We start from the raw sequence: 19,122 nt of genomic DNA on the forward strand, positions 1-19,122 counted from the left end.
AGGGTAGTGCAGAGAGTAGAGGTAACAACGGCCAAGAGGGGGTGGGAGACCAGAGGGGGGAATTCCTTAAGGGGGTCATCAGGTGGAGAAGAGGACCTTCGAGAGAAGTGGGTTGGGTCAAGGAAGTCTAAGGCTGGACCAAAGAGGGTGGTTGATGGTGGAGGGCCAGGAAGGGCCGTATTAGTAGAGGAGTGGAAATGAAAAGGAAGGATGGGCGGGTTGTGGTCCTAGGAGAAAAAGGAGCTAAAGGAATGGGCCTAGAAGAAAGGGAGCGATGGGCCTAGAGGAGAAATGGGTTGGACAGAGTGAGTGAGGAGGGAGATGGGCCACTGAAGAAGTCAATGAGGAAGGGATGTGGGCTACATTTGTAAAAGTATGAGAAGGGAGAGGCAAAAAGAAGGGGAAGACATGAAGGATGAGAGGGAGGGAGGCCAGAGTCGACGGGTGCCTTAATAGGCAAGGTATCAAAGACACTGCCGAAAGGAGGGGAATAGGAGGGAAAGGACGCATGGCTAGGGCAAAAGGAGGTGGAAGGAGCAGCTACAGGCGACAGGGAATGGCAGGGCGCAGCATCGTCAAGGATAAAGGGCCTAGAATGGCGGGCAGAGCCATTGTACAGCGAACAACGGGAACATCCAGTGGTCGAACAGGTGCGATTAGCACATGGGCTGGCAAAGGTAGCAACAACCTTTTTTGAAGTACACCAGAGTCTACTCCTTCCACAACTAGGGTGGCGATGAGAGATGGAAACAGTGGCCGATAGGGGGTGGTGTGGATGGCGAGACAAGCGAGTGTGGTGGAGGATGATTGGTGGGTGGAGGCATGGTGGATGTATAAGCGATTTGGTCATGGGCGATTGTGGTGTGAAGGGTAGTGGAAGTGTGAAAGGCGGGAGGAGAGGAGGGGACAGCCGTGGAAGGGAGGGACATCATATCTTCAGGAGCCGGAGGGGCGTGTTTGCTACAACTCAAAGAAGGGTGTCCAAAGATTTTACAGTTGGTACAATGTGGCAAAATCCAGTTATATCTAATTTGTTGATGAAAGGTCGCCCCTTCATCGTCCATGACAATGACAGAGGCAGGCGGTGGCACTTCAGCGGAAACTTTGACACAAACACGGGCATAAGAAAGCCTTTGCATTCTCCTTGTTCTGATGTCGGTGAAGAGTGTTTTACCCACAATGGAACCAATAATGCTTAATCCTTTTTCACACCAAAAGTGGAGAGGGATATTAGGGAGGGTAATCCATAAGGGTATAGAGTAGTGGTCAATCTTATGAAGCTGTATAAACCAATTCCATAGCTGAAGAAAAAGGGGTTTGTTGCCCATATGCCAAGGGCCACCTTCAGTAGCTTTGAGCATATCATTCTCCATTGCGAAGTTGAATAAGAAGACTCCATTGTCAAGGAGGTAAGGGTCCAGAAGCCCCTTAGGTTTGCATTGCTTAGTGAGGGAGCTTTTAAAAATGGGGAAGGGTGGTCGACTGCCAAGGAAGTGGCCAACTAAACAGAATCTTCATTTGGAGATTTCAGAGGAGAAGGATGCTGCCAGGTACCCGTCGATTCGCTTGTCACCAAGGAGGGGGAGGGACGAAATGCAGAGAGAGGCCACCTTGGAGGTGGAGGTAGAAGGGTTTAAGTAGGACCAAGTTTTGGTTGCAAGGAGGGAGGCCAGAGGGGGAGGGGAAAGGGAGGGAGGGGTAGAGGAGAGCGGAGGATTGGGAAGGGGAGAAGGGGGGAGGGACGAGGGAGGGTGGGGAAGGCCACAACCCACGGCGAGAGGGAGCACCGTGGTCAGGCCATCAGAGGGGGGGAGGGAGGAGGGGAAGTTGGCATGAGTGAACTTATTCTTGCCTATGAAGCAGACCTGGTCAGGCTTTGCCTCATGCTACATCTCGCGCATCCTTCCAAGTCTATAGTCACCATCATTCATCACCACCATCAAATGGGGACAGTGTGCGAGTGTTGCCACTAGAATGTGACCAGTCGATGTCCTCATTATCATCCCTCCAGGTTGAGACTCAAAAGGTTGGGGTGTTTGTGAATGACTATAGCCTTCTTGAGATGCCATAAAGTCGTCTGCACTAGCATCCATCTAACTAGCTATCTTAGGGTCGGGCCTACCCCTAGCCCGATCCATGACAGGGTCACCTCAATCTTTGACTCACTTGTATAGGGGATCCTCCGCATCATCTAACTCTACCTGCGCCCTCCCTTGCCCTATTTTTCTTTTTATATGGTCATACATTGAGTATACAAAATCGTACTTACAAGGTAACTTAAGCTGAGGTGTAGTTTTGGTTATGCTTTCCCATTGAGTGATTAGAGTATTTGTGCATCTTGATGTATTTATGTTTCAAATGGGGGCTTATTATGTTGGGGTTTTGTACTTTGTTTTAGACATACATCCATCATATCTATTTGTTTCTTGAGGAAAGGTAAAAACTTAGACATACAGATCTGTCTTGGAAGGCCAAAACGGCCCATGTTTTGGTAATTGGATTTCATGTAAAGAAAGTTATTAAGTTTATCTAGGAAATGTCATTTGACTGGCAAACTTTATAATTTTTTTGGGATTCTGATGGACTTTTTTTTTTTTTTGTCATTGTACTTTATTTCTTCTTCCTTGGTTTTTCCGTGGCTAATGCTGGCACGGTTTAAATTTGGGTCATGTTTTAGTATAACTTTACATTGGCAAGGTTTTTGGCTTTATCATTCTAATGGGATGAATTATAAAGCTTAAAAGTGGGGGTCTAAGGGAGTGTACTGTACGGTACTGATATTATTATTTTAGTTTAGTTTAGTATGAGGAGTTTTATTAATTTTGTTTGTTTATTAAGGGTACCAGAGTAGTGAGTGTCCATTACCAAAAAAAAAAAAAGAGTAGTGAGAGTCAATTATGTGACCACCCCTCCTATGATTTGAATTTGAGTGAATATGTTTTTGAAATCGATTGCTTGCTGGTTTTTTTGAAAGAGATTTCTCTCTCCTTCACACCCCACAGTTTCTCTCTCTCTCATATCTTTTTCTTATCTCTCTCTTTCTCAGCCCCCATGGTAGGAAGTTTTCTCCCTTTTTCTTCTCCTCTCTGTTCTACTGATTTGTTGGCTTTAGATCTTATTTTTTTAACGGAGGTTTTATCCTTTCCCTCTCATGTTATTGATTCTCCTATTTTCCCTCTCTTTCCTTGTTTTCATAGCCATCAATCCACCCATTAATATCTCAAATCTGGTCAGTCATTTCTTAAAGTAAAATCTGGAATTTCAGATATAAAGGTGGTCTGGGGTTAAAGAGAGGAAGAAAATATGCTTCTTGGGTTTACATTTGGGAGTCCTTCTCTTGGGCCTAAGTTTGCCTTCCCAAAGCTGAAGATGTTCTGGGGTTAAGGCGCATAAAGGACATCAACTCGACAGGTGTTTTCAAGCTGATCTGGAAGTTAGCTTCTAAAAAGAAGAGCATCTGGTTTGACTGGGTTTACTCTAGGCTCCTACGAAGAGACCCTCAAATGCTTCTTGGGTTTTACGAAAGTTATTACAGGTCCGTCCTTTTACCCTTGGCTCTATATCCAGCTTGATTGATGATGGAGCCTCTACTAGGCTTTGGTTGGATCCTTGGCATCTTCTCGGCATTCTTCTCCCTTTGATTGGTGATAGATCCATCTATAGTTGGGGTTCTGACAAATTGGCTTTTGTCTTTAATATTTCTTTGGGTGATGAACTGATGATTGAGCTCTTCCCATATCCCCCTCTGCTATGTTGAGTGCTATATGGGCTAGCCTCTTGAGTATTTCTTGATCGCTTTCTGGTATAGGTGATCGTATTATTTGGTCCGCTTCCCCTTTAGTTTGAAGTTGGCTTGGGATCTCTCCTTAAAGTTCAAGGAACAGTTATTCTTTGGCGCAAGTTAATTTGGTTCTCTTCCTATATTCCCCTGCACATCTTCACGGTTTGAATACTTTTCACCTCTTCCCCGCCGACTAAGTCCTTTCTTCTCCAAAGGCGTATCCCGATATCTCCTCACTGCATCCTTATCTGTAATGCTATTGAAGATGTGGATCATCTCTTCTTCAGTTGCCCCTTCTCTTCCAGGATTTGGTTCTGGCTCCTTGCTCGTTGCTGTCCCATTCGTTCTTACAAATGCATACTTTCAATTGCATATTCAATGGGATGTCTTCGTTCTCAGCTTCTTGCAGATTCACGTTCACATTTAAATTTCTCATATCTTGATTCCCCAGAGAAGACTGCCATTAAAATCGTTCTCCAGACGCCATGAACATGATCTTGATTAAAGAAGCAGACTCAAGTCACTCAACTCAGTACAATGCATTTCCTGCAACTCCAATCTTGCATGTTGAAGGGAAAACTCGAATGCTTCCTCTATTGACTCCACATTAGATGCCCTTGCAGACCCCGAGTCAAAACAGGCACTAACTACTGTAAATTAAGGCTATGCCTTGCTGGAGCTTTGTCACTACATAGCCAATCAAAAGAAACTGCCTCTATTTCAGGAGCCCCTGGAAAAAATTGCAGGCTTGTAGTTGGCTGAATCCATTTCACCTTGCATTCTCTCAGTTATATCTTCCACTGATCCAAGAGCCCTTCATAATTTCATTTTGGGATGGCTCCTGAAAAGGGTTGTGCTGGAAGATTTTACACTTAAAGAAAAATAAAAAATACATATTCAGATGGTAAAGAAAGGAAGGTTCTTCCATGGTGAGTATTTGTATCAAATCATTTCTCTCTACTATGAAAAATATATTTTTTCTGGCATTCTTTCAATGAAACTGTCCTTGTATGATCTTAGCATTGTTTAATAGGTCGGGGAAGTTATAAACTGAAGTGTAGAATTCTTTCTGGTTGTGTTTCTATAAGCTTAATAATGTGTTTATAATTTTGAATTGTGTTTCAATAAGCTTCATGATGTGTTTGTATTCACTCAGGAGCTTCCATTTGTGCGCTACCGTGCTGCCAAATGTCTGGATGCTTCCACAGAGACCCCCTTTCGTGATTTAGTTTCAACAAAGCTTGCTGCTGGTGTTTGGAACTGTCTTACTAAATACAAAACCTCTGTTCCTAATTTTCCTCAGGCAGAAACATGCGAGTTGCTTATTCTTGACAGATCTGTGGATCAGGTTGATGAATGGTCTATTAAATATTTTTGCTTCCTATATTATCTTGGTATATGCTTAATGTTGTGTTTGTGGTTTCATTTGTAGATTGCACCTATTATACATGAATGGACGTATGATGCCATGTGCCATGATTTATTAAATATGGACGGAAATAAATATGTGCATGAGGTACACCTTCATGTTAAATATAATTGGAATTTGAATTCTTCAGTTCTTTCATCTTCTCGGCAGCTTTTATTATAGCAATTGACATCTCCATATACGTAAATGTATGTATGTAAGTGTGGTTTAGGTTCCAAGCAAAACTGGTGGTTCTCCTGAGAAAAAGGAGGTCCTTTTGGAGGATCATGATCCCATTTGGCTTGAGCTTCGCCATGCACATATAGCAGATGTATGTGTCATGTTTTCAGATTTTTTATTTTATTTTATTTATGTGATCATCTTGAATGCTTTTTTATCATTGATTTGTGTGTCAGGCTAGTGAGCGGTTACATGAGAAGATGACCAACTTCATTTCAAAGAATAAAGCTGCACAAATCAGTCATGGTTCAAGGTTGGTGTTTGTTTCTATATAGAAGAATCTTGTTGCGATATTAATCCCTTCTTTATCTAATTTTAGGATCTGATTTGAGTGCGTTGATTTCTTCACTTTGGGTGGACCGTCCTAGTACATTTTGATAGAATCCTTTAATTTTTTTACTTGATGCTGTGGTTCTTTCAGCAGACCTCGTTCATCTTCCTTTCATTCATGGAAGAATGTTGTGAGTTGAATACTCACGTTGTTGTCAAACATGGGCCCTCGAATGCTGACTACCACAGCTTAGGGAGATAAAACTACAAGGACAAATTATTTTGTTTATCAAGAATCAAACCTAGCAGATGCTTTCATTTTTACGAAGTGTAGAAAATGATTAAATGCATCTCTCTTAAACAATGATTTGGCAGTGGAATTTTTCGTTGCAAATTTTCTTTTCTGACAGGTTTCAAATTTCCCTTCTGACACTTATAATTGTTGATCTATGATTCATTCACTCAAAAGAATTTGGTGTATATCATGGTTTTTCCATTATTTTATATTTGAAGAAGTTAAAAAAAATACATTAGATGCTTAGGTTTCTATATCTTATATGCATATTTTCCTTGGGGGGTGGGTATTGTGGTCTTATTTTTGTTTTATTTTGCGATTTGAAAATATTATCCTTTATTGTTGCCTGTTAAAAGATCGTGGCAATCTATCTTTCATAAATAGTAATAATTTAATTAAAAAAAGCTGAGGGCCGAAGTAATAAGAAGGCAAACATCTACAAAATACATCACAAAGTAATAAGAAGGTGAAGATCTACAAAATACATCACAAAAAGTATACCACCCAAAATCCCATTGTTTGCATTATTTGTCTTTAAATCCATGAATACATCAATGTACATCTTAGCCTCTTATACTTCTGAATAACTGGAGAAGAAACCATTGTTTTAGTGTTTGAAAGGCCCTTACTGATGGCCTGCATGCTGTAATAATTGTTGGTGAATGTAATAAAGGGGAGAGAAAATCTATGAATAGCATATAGCCATATAACTTGTAGGTCATTCGGCTGCCTGGCCATTGTTTTAGCATTTCTACTTGAATCAATGACTGGTCTCTATTAAAAATTTGAACCATCTGATCAATTACACTGGAATAATTGAGTTGTTACTCCTGGAAACCCTCCCCGACCCTGCAGTAGGGGGAATCTCGTGCATTGGGACACTCCTTTTTTTTTTTCTTTACTCCTGGAAACCCTGGAAAATGAACCTAGTGTGCTGGCCATTCATATGCACCTTATTTATTTATTTATTTATTTTCTTGTTTATGGTTCATACTTATAAGTTGAGGAGGCCTTTGTATCTTTATACAAAAAAATTTGGTGAAAATATTTGTGCTCGGCAATCCACCGACAAAATTGGTAGGTGCGTGCAACTGTTCTGCCACGTGGAAGAGTGATATGGCAATCCTGACTGTTGGATATCTACGAAATGGTCTAAATAGGCCATGTGTTGAATTTTAGCTTTAAATTTGATCATTTCCCTCCCATAGTCCCATCTACTCCCCATGCACCGTCTTGGTAGTCCTGGATTTTTCTAAGCTGTGTTTTGCTGCTAGGATATTTGCTATTTGGCTGAAACTTAACATGTGAGCAGGGGGCCTTGGGGTCTACTTGGCCATAAAATTCAACCCTACATGATGTGCCATGTGGCAATTCTAGGTGCCCACCCACTTTTTTTTTTTTACCGTGGATTGCCATCCACCAAAACCGCTCCCTGATTTTTTACTCACACCATCCACAATGATTCTCAAGTTTGACAAATCCCACTTTTTAATGATAATTTGTTATTGCATTAATTACCAAGTATTTTTCATTTAACTTCCATTCATAGATTTTCTCCAACTACATAAGTTCTTCTTCTCTCCCTCTAATGCACAAATTTGTAGTGGTAGCATTTTTTTTTTTGGGGTGAATAATATATTCATTGCCAAAGAGATGGAGAAAAAATACAAGTCCCCAAGGGGAAAGAATGAAAAAAAAAGAACAAAAAATACAAGGACCACACCTCAAGGGGAAGGAGGGAGGCCGGGCCGGGATACAAGAAGGGGAGAGGAAACAACAATATGTTTGTTCCTTGGGGGTTAGTACAAGTAGTAGAACAAACAAAAATCTTGGCTTTAATGTCAAAGGATTTGGAATCCCAAATCTTCTGAAGAGGTTGAGAGTTGGAGGCATAGTTGGCACAGGGTTAAGGCGAACCAAGGTGTTGGAGGGTTGCCTAAGCGCCAATGCGACAAGTCGCTTGCCTTAAAAGGAGAACAAGGTGCCTAAGACGTTCAAGTGTTATTTTTTATTTTCCCTCAATTCTACATTATTTGGTATGCTACATATACCTTGTATCATCAAAAATCAACATTAAGCCACATCAAGTCATAAAAATCAACATTAAGCCACATCAAAAATCAACATTAAGTCATAAAAAATCAACATTTTGAGAAATTTTCTTGTTCTATAATAAGTTTGACTAGTCAAATGTACATGAAACATTTTGTACTAAGTAGAGTACAAAACCAGTTTTCCAACGAGTCTATGATTATTTAAATTTGAGTTCTAATGACAAATTTATGTTCCGGTCAAACTTATTTTAAAGTGTGTGAATGCTGTTAAAATCGCCTAAATGAAAATAATTTTATGGATATAAAAACAAAAGATTATTTTACCGGACTTTTGGTTTTTAGCAATGTTTTACCATGATAAGTTTATGAAATTTTCAGAATTGAGAAAAACGCCAGCGTTAGAAAGTTGAAAATCGCCTGTACAACAAAAAATTCAGTTTTTGTTCTTGGACTGGGGGGGGGGGTGGTTGACTTTTTATCCTTCTAGAATTTTATTTTTAAACTATTTTTATTGGATTCAAATAGGGGGTATTTGCTTATGTATGAATAATATCTTAAGTAAATGAAAAAATAACAAATATTGTGGTACACATCTCACTGACCATTAATATCAGTGTTGATCTAGAGAAACAAGAGACCTTTCATATTGGAAAATATTTTATTTGGGTTATTTTTATTCATGTCATAAGAGTCTAGCGTTGGACTATTCTCCCCATCCCTCTTATGTTTAGCGAAGCATGCAAGTGTGTCCTTTCCTTTACTTATTCATGCAATTACTATCCCATTGTGGTATACTTCTCACTTTTTTTTTTTCTTTGGTGGGATAGAGATGGTAGTGAACTATCTACACGAGATTTGCAAAAAATGGTTCAAGCTTTGCCACAATATAGTGAACAAATTGAAAAGCTTTCTCTCCATGTAGAGGTATGTTTTTTTTTTTTTTTTTTGGTTAGTTTCACTACCATGTTTCTTTTCAGACTCGGTATATTTTGCATTCAGTATTTCAGTTAGCATGATGACCATAAAAAAGCACATGGATAAAGTTTTTGGATGATTTTTTTTATGGAGGTTGTCTTTTTTTTTTTTTTTTTTTCTCCTGGTTCTGGTTGCTTTTGATTGGTTCTTCCCACTGGAGCTAGTTCTATTTATGAGTTTCAATTTCTTCAAGATGGATTTTTGTGTTGGAGCCTTTCAAGAGTTGGTTTGTGTTTTGATAAGTGATTGCCATTGAGAAAAATATTTGCCTTCTAATTTATGTGCCGTACGGAGGACTTGATTACTCTACTAGTGCATTCCCATTCTCTAATAAATTTCTCTATGGCCTATCCAAGAGAAAAACACTAGAATATAAAGTGTCTACTGTCTATATTCATATTCTCTGATGCCATTCTATTCTCAGAGGACAGAACCAGACCATATGTTATCCGGTTCTCCTTGTCATAGGCTTGAGTTGTTTCCTAACTTCATTCCATACCATACGGCCCATTCTGGTAAACCTTTTTAGATTCTTCTATTCTGCAAGTTGTTTTTTAAAATATACTATTCTCTAAGGATGCCAATCAGTCGATGTGGTTGGCCACTTGCCTGAGGTTCATGGTTTAGTGACTGAATTTTGGAAAGGAATGTGGAGATGATAAAAACTGGGGTGCTATGGTCCAAAGTGCTTATATTTTGGTTCTTTAAACCATGCATATGTCAATATTAAAAGAAAAGGTTGGTGCAATTGTTATCTATCACAAAAGGGGGAGGGGGAGGGGGAGGGGGAGGAAAGGTTGCATACTTGCATCAATGGTAAATAATTTGATATTTTTGGTTGTTCAATTGACCAATCTAGGTATAGTGGAAGTGGGTCCCATCTCCCAAATAGCTCATTAAATAACCAGGTTATTTACAAGTTCTGCCACCCCCTATTAACCTCAGATTATTTACAAGACTGCCATTATTTTCAATATCTGATGTTATTGTGAGACTAAGCCCTTGTGAGTATTGGGATATTCACCAAACTGCCTTTGCATTTTGATTTTTGAGTTCTTTCATTCGATTGGGTCCATTAGTGAACCGAATAGGGTCTTTGGCCCCGGTTCCACATCATGGAGGCTCATGTATTTGACTTGATTAATTATGAAAAAAGAGATAGGAAAATGAGAAAGACCGATCTCCTTCAACGATTTGAGTATAGCTTCAATCGGAGAAGACATTCTCTGCCTGCATTATCCATTTCCTAGAACCGTCTTTGCAACCAAATCCTCTCTCTCCCCAATCTTCTTTTTGTCACCTTCGTGGGTTAGGGGGGGGGGGGGAGGAGAGACAGGTATTATGCCCTATGATTTGTTGTACACTAGAACCCATCAGAAAGTACATGTATGATAGAAGGGAGGGAGGTGACTAGTTTTGGTGGTGGCTTCATCGTATCACCATTAGTCCATTACTATGCTTTTCAGCTTCATGTTTTCCTTTTTTTATTTTCCCTGGTAAAGGCTGCCAACCATCAAGTATAGGTTGTTTTAGTGCAGCGGCTCTGAATTTTGGATCCTAATGACTCTATTTCCTTTTATTGGAGGAGGTGTGTTGCTCGGAGCATAGTTGTAAGGCGTCGCCTTGGCGTCCAAGCAGTTTGCCTGGGGCCTGGGCGACTGTCACCTTATTACATTGCATGTCGCCTTATGTTTTGCCACTTATTTATACCAAATATCATTTAAGTAAATGTAATAAAAAATTAAAAAAAATTTACTTAACATAGTATTCATTAATAAGCAAATGCCCCTTATTTGAATCCAATAAAAATACTTTAAAAATCAAATTCTAAAATGATAAAAAGTCAACCCTCCAGTCATTCAGGCGAATTTAACAGGATTCACGCACTTTAAAATAAGTTTGACCAAAACATAACTTTGTCATAAGAATTCAGATTTAAGTAGTCTTAGACTTATTAGAAAGCTGGTTTTGTGTTATACCTAATACAAAAATTCTCATGTAAAAATAAAATCATTTGACCAGTCAAACTTATTTTAGAACAATTGTATTTCTCTAAATAATGATTTTTTAGGACTTAATGTTGATTTTTTATGATTTGATGTGGCTTAATGTTGATTTTGTATGATACAAGGTATATATAGCACGCTAAATAATGTTAGAAAAGGGGGAAAATAAAAATAACACATGGTTGCCATAGGTTCCTTTTTCGCCTTAAGGTGGGGCACCTTTTCTCCTAAGCGCTTAGGCAACCCTCCAACGCCTTGGCACCATGACAACTATGCTCGGGACAGAGTCGTGTGCATGTAGGGGAGCCTTTTGAGAGGGAAAGGGCAAGTGGCGTTGGGATGTGTGCAGGGAGACCCATTAGAGTGAGAGCAAGGGTAGTGAGTGAGGTATTGTGGTATTTTAGTCATGCGTAGCAAAGTGTCGAGAGAGAGGCAACATTAATTTAAATGAATTGATAGATTAACTTTTAAGGCTGTGAAAGAATGTGACATTATTTTAACTATATTCTTATGCTAAGCTTGTCATCTTGATGCAGATTGCTGGAAAAATTAATAGAATTATCAGGGAACAAGGGCTTCGGGAACTTGGGCAATTAGAGCAGGAGCTAGTCTTTGGAGAAGCAGGGACAAAGGAAGTAATCAATTTTCTGAGGACAAAGCAGGTGACTCGTTAAGGACTTAATTTGAAAAATAAACTGATGTACCATTTGAACCAAATATTTGGGTGTATTTGATAAATGAATTTCCTTTGCTGTCCAGGATACAAGCCCTGAAAATAAGTTGCGTTTATTGATGATTTATGCAGCACTTAATCCTGACAAGTTTGAGAGTGACAAAGGTTCAAAATTAATGCAGGTAAGCCGCTGAATTGCTATTTCAACTTCCTTATTCTGGTCTCCTTATGTGGAACCTTCCTATAAAAGTATCAAAAATAGCCATGGCAACATCTGTTCTACCTAATTTTAATTTTTTGGCATAGAGTGGTGCTTTATTGTCCTTTTTTTCTCTTTTGTTGGGGCTAGTCTTTTTTGCTCCATGGGTGTTTCTGGGCAGGAAATGCCCACACTGTTTCATATTGCTAAATTTTCGTAGTTTGTCATATTCATCCTCTTTTCTGAGCTCATCAACTTGCGGGCATGCTATTCAGGAGCTAGAAATGAGTATATACTTATGTTTGTATGCCAGCCTGTGATTAGAAACTAAACCCAGGCCTAGCAAGTAGGCCCACTGATGCAATCTGGTTCCCAAAACCTTGGTTTTTTGTCGCTATGGACCCACTAGGAAAGAGAGAAACTCAGATTATAGGGGCTTTTGTGCAATTATGACGAGTTCAGTCAATAATCCTACTCTCTGTCTTGCTACCTATGGCTGCCTTGTCAACTTTGTTGATGAAGTACCGCTCACTGCATGACTTATGGAACTTGTCTTGTATGCTGAAAGAAAGTACTGAACTGGGAGGTGAATTGAATATGGCACAACAGCCGAGTGAGATCACCAATGATAAAGGCACCTTTGCTGCCAACCGGACAGGTGGACAGACCTTGGTCAGACCCAACCCAAGAGATGTGTTCAGAGCCAGACCTATGGGAGGACTTGCCCCACCTCCAACATTGATGGAGAGAAGACCACCAAGCACAAGCCTTTCTTTCTGACCTGGCCACCCAGTACTGGAAGCAACCGAAGAACCGGAAGACCACCACGTCACCCACTCCCTCCTGAGAAAACAGTTAGATGAACTTCTTGAAGCAGGGTTTACCTAAAGCTCCATTTGGTGCGCCTGTATTGTTTGAAAGAAAGACCCTTTATAATTTAAGGTACTATTCATCTTCAACCTCACAATGGGGGGATGTAACCAGCAGTAACCTGCTTTGGATCCAATCAAAAGAACATATGCAGAATGGTAGCAAGTATAGAAGAAAATCTTGTTGTTTTGGGTTTGGTTAATTTTTTGCTTAATTACAAGTCCAAATGAACTTTATGGTTCAAGTTTAACTTAATTTTGAGTGCCCAATGGGTTATATGGGCCAAGTGCTTAGTATTTTTGGGTTTCTGTTGTAATGGGCTAATTTTATAAAGCCCAAATATGAGGGATTTGAGGTTTATACAAAATTAGGTGTTTGTTTTATTTTTCATAGAGTTTCTAGATATTTTCTATTTTCAACTTTCCTTAGCTTGTTCATGGAGAGTTTCCTAATTCTATTATTTCTTAGTTCTATAAATAAGAAAGCCTTTGTGAGATGCAAAGGTGCCTTGGTGGTGATGTAGATGCACATTATGGAAGGAAATATGAGAGGAAGAAGGGTCCAACCTTAGTCCACCTGAGTGGCTAGGGTCTAGCTAAGAAGCCAACCGAACCCCTACTTGGTCCACCTGAGTGGCTAACTACAAATAAGGGCCAATTGAGCCCATCAGCTAGGGGAATAATTAATAGTTGTTTTTAATTAATTAGTGGGCCACTATCGAGTCCAAATTGTCTTAGGACTCTATTTGTTTTCCACATAGGTTTATTATTCCTAGTCCAATTTTGAATTCCTAGTTGTAGTAGGAGTGTCTAGTCCAATTGGGAAACTAACTTCTAGTTGAAGTAGGAGTGTCTAGTCCTATTGGGAAACTAGCTCCTAGTAGTAGTTTGATTGTTATTCTGCCCTCTATAAATAGAGGAGCCTATGTACTCATAATTTCATATTTGAATAAAGAATAATTGCAGTCAATTGCTTAGAACAGCCGGGATAGCTGTGGGTGAGAAGCCCGAGCCGAGACAGTCGCTCCTCCCCCACTTTTCACTTTGTTTCTTCTTGTCTAAAGCTTTCTATTTTATCCTAAAGTTAATGTTGTTGAAGTATACGACTGTTGTGATTCAGAAGTTCAGATCTGTCCAAGTTACAAACCAGAATTGATTCTCTCTCCTGAAGCCTGCGATTATTTCTCCTAGGTCAGAAAATCAAGAAACTTGTAACTTCACAACCAGCCGTCAGAATCCTCTCAACTTTGGGGATTTTTGTACCCTCCCTAGGGACTATCTACGCTCAAGAGTGCAGCAAAATAGGACTCCTATAGACCTAGCGCACCTCTCTCTCTCTCCAACTCTATAGCAGGTCTTTCTCTCTCCTATCGGGTTGGGTTTTGGGCTGGTTTTACTCCTGCATTGGTACTTTATCCTTGGGGGTTTATTTGATGGTCTTATTTCTTTGTTTCCTGCTCCTATTTGTATTGTTTGGGGTTATAAACTGCTGGGGTAGTTTCTTGTAATCTACTCTTGCATTAAGTGGTATCAAAGCTATGGCTCAGACAGAAGAACCCCAACCCACCCTTCAAGATGTGATGAAAGCAATCCAAGCCTTGTCTACGAGGTTGGATGGACATGACCAATAGTTGGCTGACCTAAAAGAGAGTACTGCTGCCCACTCTAACACCCAATCAAATGTTGCCCAAACTAATGTTCAACCTGTTGTTAATTGCATTGGTAATATTCCCAGAAGAGTCACTATGCAACCTAGAAGGAATGTCTCAGCTCAGAATGATGAGTGTGATGAGTATGACAATCAGTTTTATCAGCCTGACGATACGTACAAGGTCAAGTTAGAATTAAAAGAGTACAATGGGAGTCACGATCCCCTCTACTACTAGGACTGGGTAACTTCCTTTGATGACTACTTCCGGTGGTATTGTATGCCTGAAAAAAGGAAAGTCCAATTAGTTGTCACTAAGTTAACTGGTGGAGCTAAGGACTGGTGGAAGAATGAAGAGAATAGGCTGATCCGCAGTCGTCAGATGCCTCACCATTAGGAAGACTTGAAATTTATCCTTAACGATAGATTCTTAACACCCACCTACCGACGTCGGCTCTACGACATGCTGAATACTCTCAGGTAAGGTACTATGACTATAGGAGATTATATTGATTGTTTTAATTAATTGCCTTCACGAACAGGTGCCTATAAAGAAGATGAAGAAATGCTCATATCCCGTTTCAAACTGGGGTTAAGGTATGATATTCGTGAAAATATTGGTGTGATCGAGATACCCTCCTTAAGTACTTGTTTTGACAAATCATTAGAAGCAGAGGATCTGATCAAAACAACCTCCAGAAGGTACATCCAGCCAACTGACAACAAAAAGCCTTATGTACCAACCAAACCCACTGGATTTCCTACCCTAGCTCCACAAGATACACAGGATAAGGGGAAGGCTCTAATGGGAAGGGAGAGTGGATTTGTGACATGCTACAGTTGTGGAAAGACTGGACACACGGCAAAATTCTGCCCTAAACGGGGATGATCCAACTCTGTCATCAGTGCCATCGAATCCAATCTGGATTTACAAATCCACAAACCTCAGGATGATGAATGGACTATTAATGTTGCAGTTGAGGGAGAGGAGGATGAACTGGAAGATGAGCTTGCACCAAAGAATGATGATCCTCATGCTTATGTCAATGTGGTTGCAAGAATCCTAGTGTTTGAAACTAAGGGTGAAGACTGGAGGAGGCACAATATCTTCTACACCTTAATGTCTAGTGGACCTCACAAAGCTCAAGTGATTGTGGACAGTGGAAGTTGTGTGAATGTGGTATCTCAGGCCTTTGTCATTGATGGAAAGCTTAAGACTAAATTCCATTCACAGTCATACAAGGTATTTCTTCTAGACAACATCATGGCTGTAACTCAACGGTTTTCAGTCCCATTGAAGGTCTCAGATTATGAAGAAAGTGTATGGTGTGATGTCATCCCCATGGTCCTCACTGATGTACTACTTGGAAGGCCTTGGTTATATGATAACAATGTGCTAGTGGGAGGTACTAAGAACCAATGCATCTTCGATCACAAAGGCAAACCATTCATTCTAAACCCACTTAACATACCTCAGGTAAATGACAAGTTAAGGGCTGCCCAACTAGGGAGACAACATGTCTTAAAGAATGTTGCTAAGACCTCTTCCAAAACAACCACTGAGCAAAAGAAGCAACCATGCAAAGAAAATTTCAGCAAGAAGAACACTGTGGACAACAAGCTATGCGTGTTGCCCCATAGAGAATTCCTAACCATTAGTGAAGAAACCGGCCTAATCATAGCTCTTGTTACCAAGGCTGCTGAACCAGTGATAGAGGTAAAACATCCTCCACAAATCAAACAATTACTTGCTGATTTTTCAGATTTAGTGCCAGAGGAATTACCTGATAAACTACCATCGATGAGGGATATTCAACATGCCATTGACCTTGTGCCTGGGTCAATACTCCCTAATCTGCCCACTTACCGTCTTAGTCCTACAGAGCATGCCGAGCTCAAGAGACAAGTGGATGATTTATTAAAGAAAGGGTTCTTGGTTGAGAGCATGAGTCCATGTGCAGTACCAGCCCTATTGACACCAAAGAAAGACGGATCATGGCGTATGTGCATTGACAACCGGGCTATTAACAAAATCACGGTAAAGTACAGATTTCTTATTCCTCGTTTGGATGATATGCTTGACAAGTTGACAGGAGCATCCATCTTTTCAAAGATTGATCTACGGAGTGGCTACCATCAAATTCGAATCCATCCAGGGGATGAATGGAAAACCTTTAAAACAAAAGAAAGTCTGTATGAGTGGAAGGTTATGCCTTTTGGCCTCACCAATGCACCTAGCACTTTCATGAGGGTGATGACACTTGTACTACGACCCTTCATCGGTAAATTTCTCGTAGTGTACTTTGATGACATACTAATATACAACAAAGCACAAAGTGAACACTTAGAGCATCTGAGACGTGTCATGAGAGTACTACGGGCAGAAAAGTTGTACATCAACTTGAAGAAATGTTCTTTTATGCTGCCCAAGGTCATCTTCCTTAGTTTTATTGTGTCTTCACAAGGCATAGAAGCTGATCCGGAGAAGGTAAAAAATGTCGTTGATTGGCCTATTCCAAAGACCTTGACCGTGGTTCGTAGCTTTCACGGTCTTGCTTCATTTTACCGATGATTCATCCGGAATTTCAGCGATGTTGTAGCCCCAATTACAGAATGCACAAAAGGAGGAAAAGTCCCATTTCAATGGACTCCGGCAGCCACTAAAGCTTTCAACTTGATCAAACAAAAGATGATAGAAGCACCAGTGCTCAGACTACCCAATTTTGATCTTTTGTTTGAAGTGGCTACTGATGCATCCCATGTTGGGATAGGAGTGCTTATTCAAGAGGGCCATCCGATTGCCTTCTATAGTGAAAAGTTGAATGATGCAAAAAGAAGGTATTCTACCTATGATTTAGAACTTTATGCCATTGTTCAAATCCTCAAGCATTGGAGGCATTACTTAATTGGCAAAGAGTTCGTGCTCTATTTGGATCATGAAGCACTCAAATACTTACACTCACAAAAGACCATTAGTGATCGGCATGTTAAATGGATCTCATACTTGCAAGAATACATATTTGCTCTCAAGTACAAAGCTGGGAATGAGTATCAAGTGGCTGATGCACTTAGTTGAAAGGTGATGATGATGAACACCTTCATAATACAAAGTGCAGGAGTGGAACACATCAAAGAGTACATTAGTGATGCTGATTTTTCAGAAGTATTCAACAACCTACAAGGAGGACGGGATGACAAATTTGCTATACATGATGGGTATCTTTTCAAAGGCACTCGCCTCTGTATCCCAAACACCTTTTTTAGACATCACTTGATTCGAGAGCTACATGGAGGAGGAATGGCTAGACACTTTGGCAAGGACAAAACATACACCATGATGAAAGACTTATACTTTTGGCCTCAACTCTTAAAAGATGTGCAACATGTGATACAGAGATGCCCACACTTGTCAACTTACCAAAGGAGAAAAGAAGAATACAGGATTGTACACACCGCTGCCCATTCCAAATGCACCTTGGCAAGACATAAGCATGGACTTTGTCCTAGGCTTACCACCTACACGGGAAAGGTATGATTCCATATTTGTGGTTGTAGATCGTTTCTCCAAGATGGCACACTTTATCCCGTGCAAGAAGACTCTTGATGCAAGTCAGTTGGCCAAGCTCTTTTTCAAAGAGAGTGCGCATATATGGTCTATCACAAACAATTGTTTCAGATAGGGATGTCAAGTTCATGAGCTACTTCTGGAAGACCCTATGGCTGAAAACAAATACTAAACTCAAGTTCTCCACTGCATTCCATCCTCAGACAGACGGACAGACCGAAGTGTTGAACAGAAGTCTTGGCAACTTACTTCGATGTCTAGTCCGAGACTATGAAAAGATATGGCCATCTATACTGGACATTGCTGAATTCGCCTATAATAGTTCCGTCAACCGCACCACAGGTTGTACACCATTTGAGATTGTCCTTGGACTGCAACCTCAACAATCGGTTGACTTAGTACCTTTGCCACCTCAGGCTCGTATTAGTGTGGAAGTCTATGAATTCCTTAGACACATCACAGAGGTACATGCTGATGTTCGTCGTCGCATCACTATTAGCAATGACGGATACCAAGTAACTATCAATCGACATCGTCGCTACGTGGAATTTCAGCCTGGTGATATGGTAATGGTTTGAATTCCACCTGAGAGGTTTCCTCCTGGTACAGTGCACAAGCTCCATCCTCAGAACATGGGTCCCTACAAGGTCTTGAAGCGCACTGGCACTAATGCTTACATGCTAGAGCTATCTCCTACTGAAGATCAATAATGTCTTCAATTTAGCTGATCTGACTATATATTTGGGACACCATTCTGATGACGGTGACACTGAACACACCCTCAAACTTCCTCAATTTGCAAACCCTAAAGATGATGTCATCGAAGATGTTCTCGACAACAAGTTCACCCCAGTTCGTGGGGGCAAAGGGTACTACTCCTTCCTCATCAAATGGAAAGGTTGACCACGAGAGGATTGTACTTGGATCCCGATGACTTTCAACGCCTTGACACGAACCTCTATAAGCACTACATGTCCCTTACCCATTCATCGGAGTTGAATGATTCTAAGAAAGGGGGAGCTGATGTAGATGAACATTATGAAAAGAAATATGAGAGGAAGAAGGGTCCAGCCTTAGTCCACCTGAGTGGCTAGGGTCTAGCCAAGAAGCCAGCCGAACCCCTACTTGGTCCACCTGAG

The 19,122-nt window shown here is 40.4% G+C and overlaps 1 protein-coding gene across 1 annotated transcript in view; it reads left to right on the forward strand.

The window, feature by feature from the left end:
• Positions 1 to 508: 508 nt before the first annotated feature.
• The window catches only part of LOC122074151 (SNARE-interacting protein KEULE-like), a 32,757-nt gene continuing 14,143 nt past the window's right edge, over positions 509 to 19,122 (forward strand). The window contains exons 1-9 of the mRNA XM_042639015.1: positions 509 to 650; positions 4,069 to 4,196; positions 4,911 to 5,129; positions 5,214 to 5,297; positions 5,422 to 5,520; positions 5,606 to 5,682; positions 8,876 to 8,972; positions 11,566 to 11,691; positions 11,789 to 11,884. Of these exons, the coding sequence (XP_042494949.1) occupies positions 509 to 650; positions 4,069 to 4,196; positions 4,911 to 5,129; positions 5,214 to 5,297; positions 5,422 to 5,520; positions 5,606 to 5,682; positions 8,876 to 8,972; positions 11,566 to 11,691; positions 11,789 to 11,884 (1,068 nt within the window). The remainder of the gene's footprint in view (positions 651 to 4,068; positions 4,197 to 4,910; positions 5,130 to 5,213; positions 5,298 to 5,421; positions 5,521 to 5,605; positions 5,683 to 8,875; positions 8,973 to 11,565; positions 11,692 to 11,788; positions 11,885 to 19,122) is intronic.

The sequence above is a fragment of the Macadamia integrifolia genome, chromosome 3 (genome assembly GCF_013358625.1).
Source record: "Macadamia integrifolia cultivar HAES 741 chromosome 3, SCU_Mint_v3, whole genome shotgun sequence".
NCBI lineage: Eukaryota > Viridiplantae > Streptophyta > Magnoliopsida > Proteales > Proteaceae > Macadamia > Macadamia integrifolia.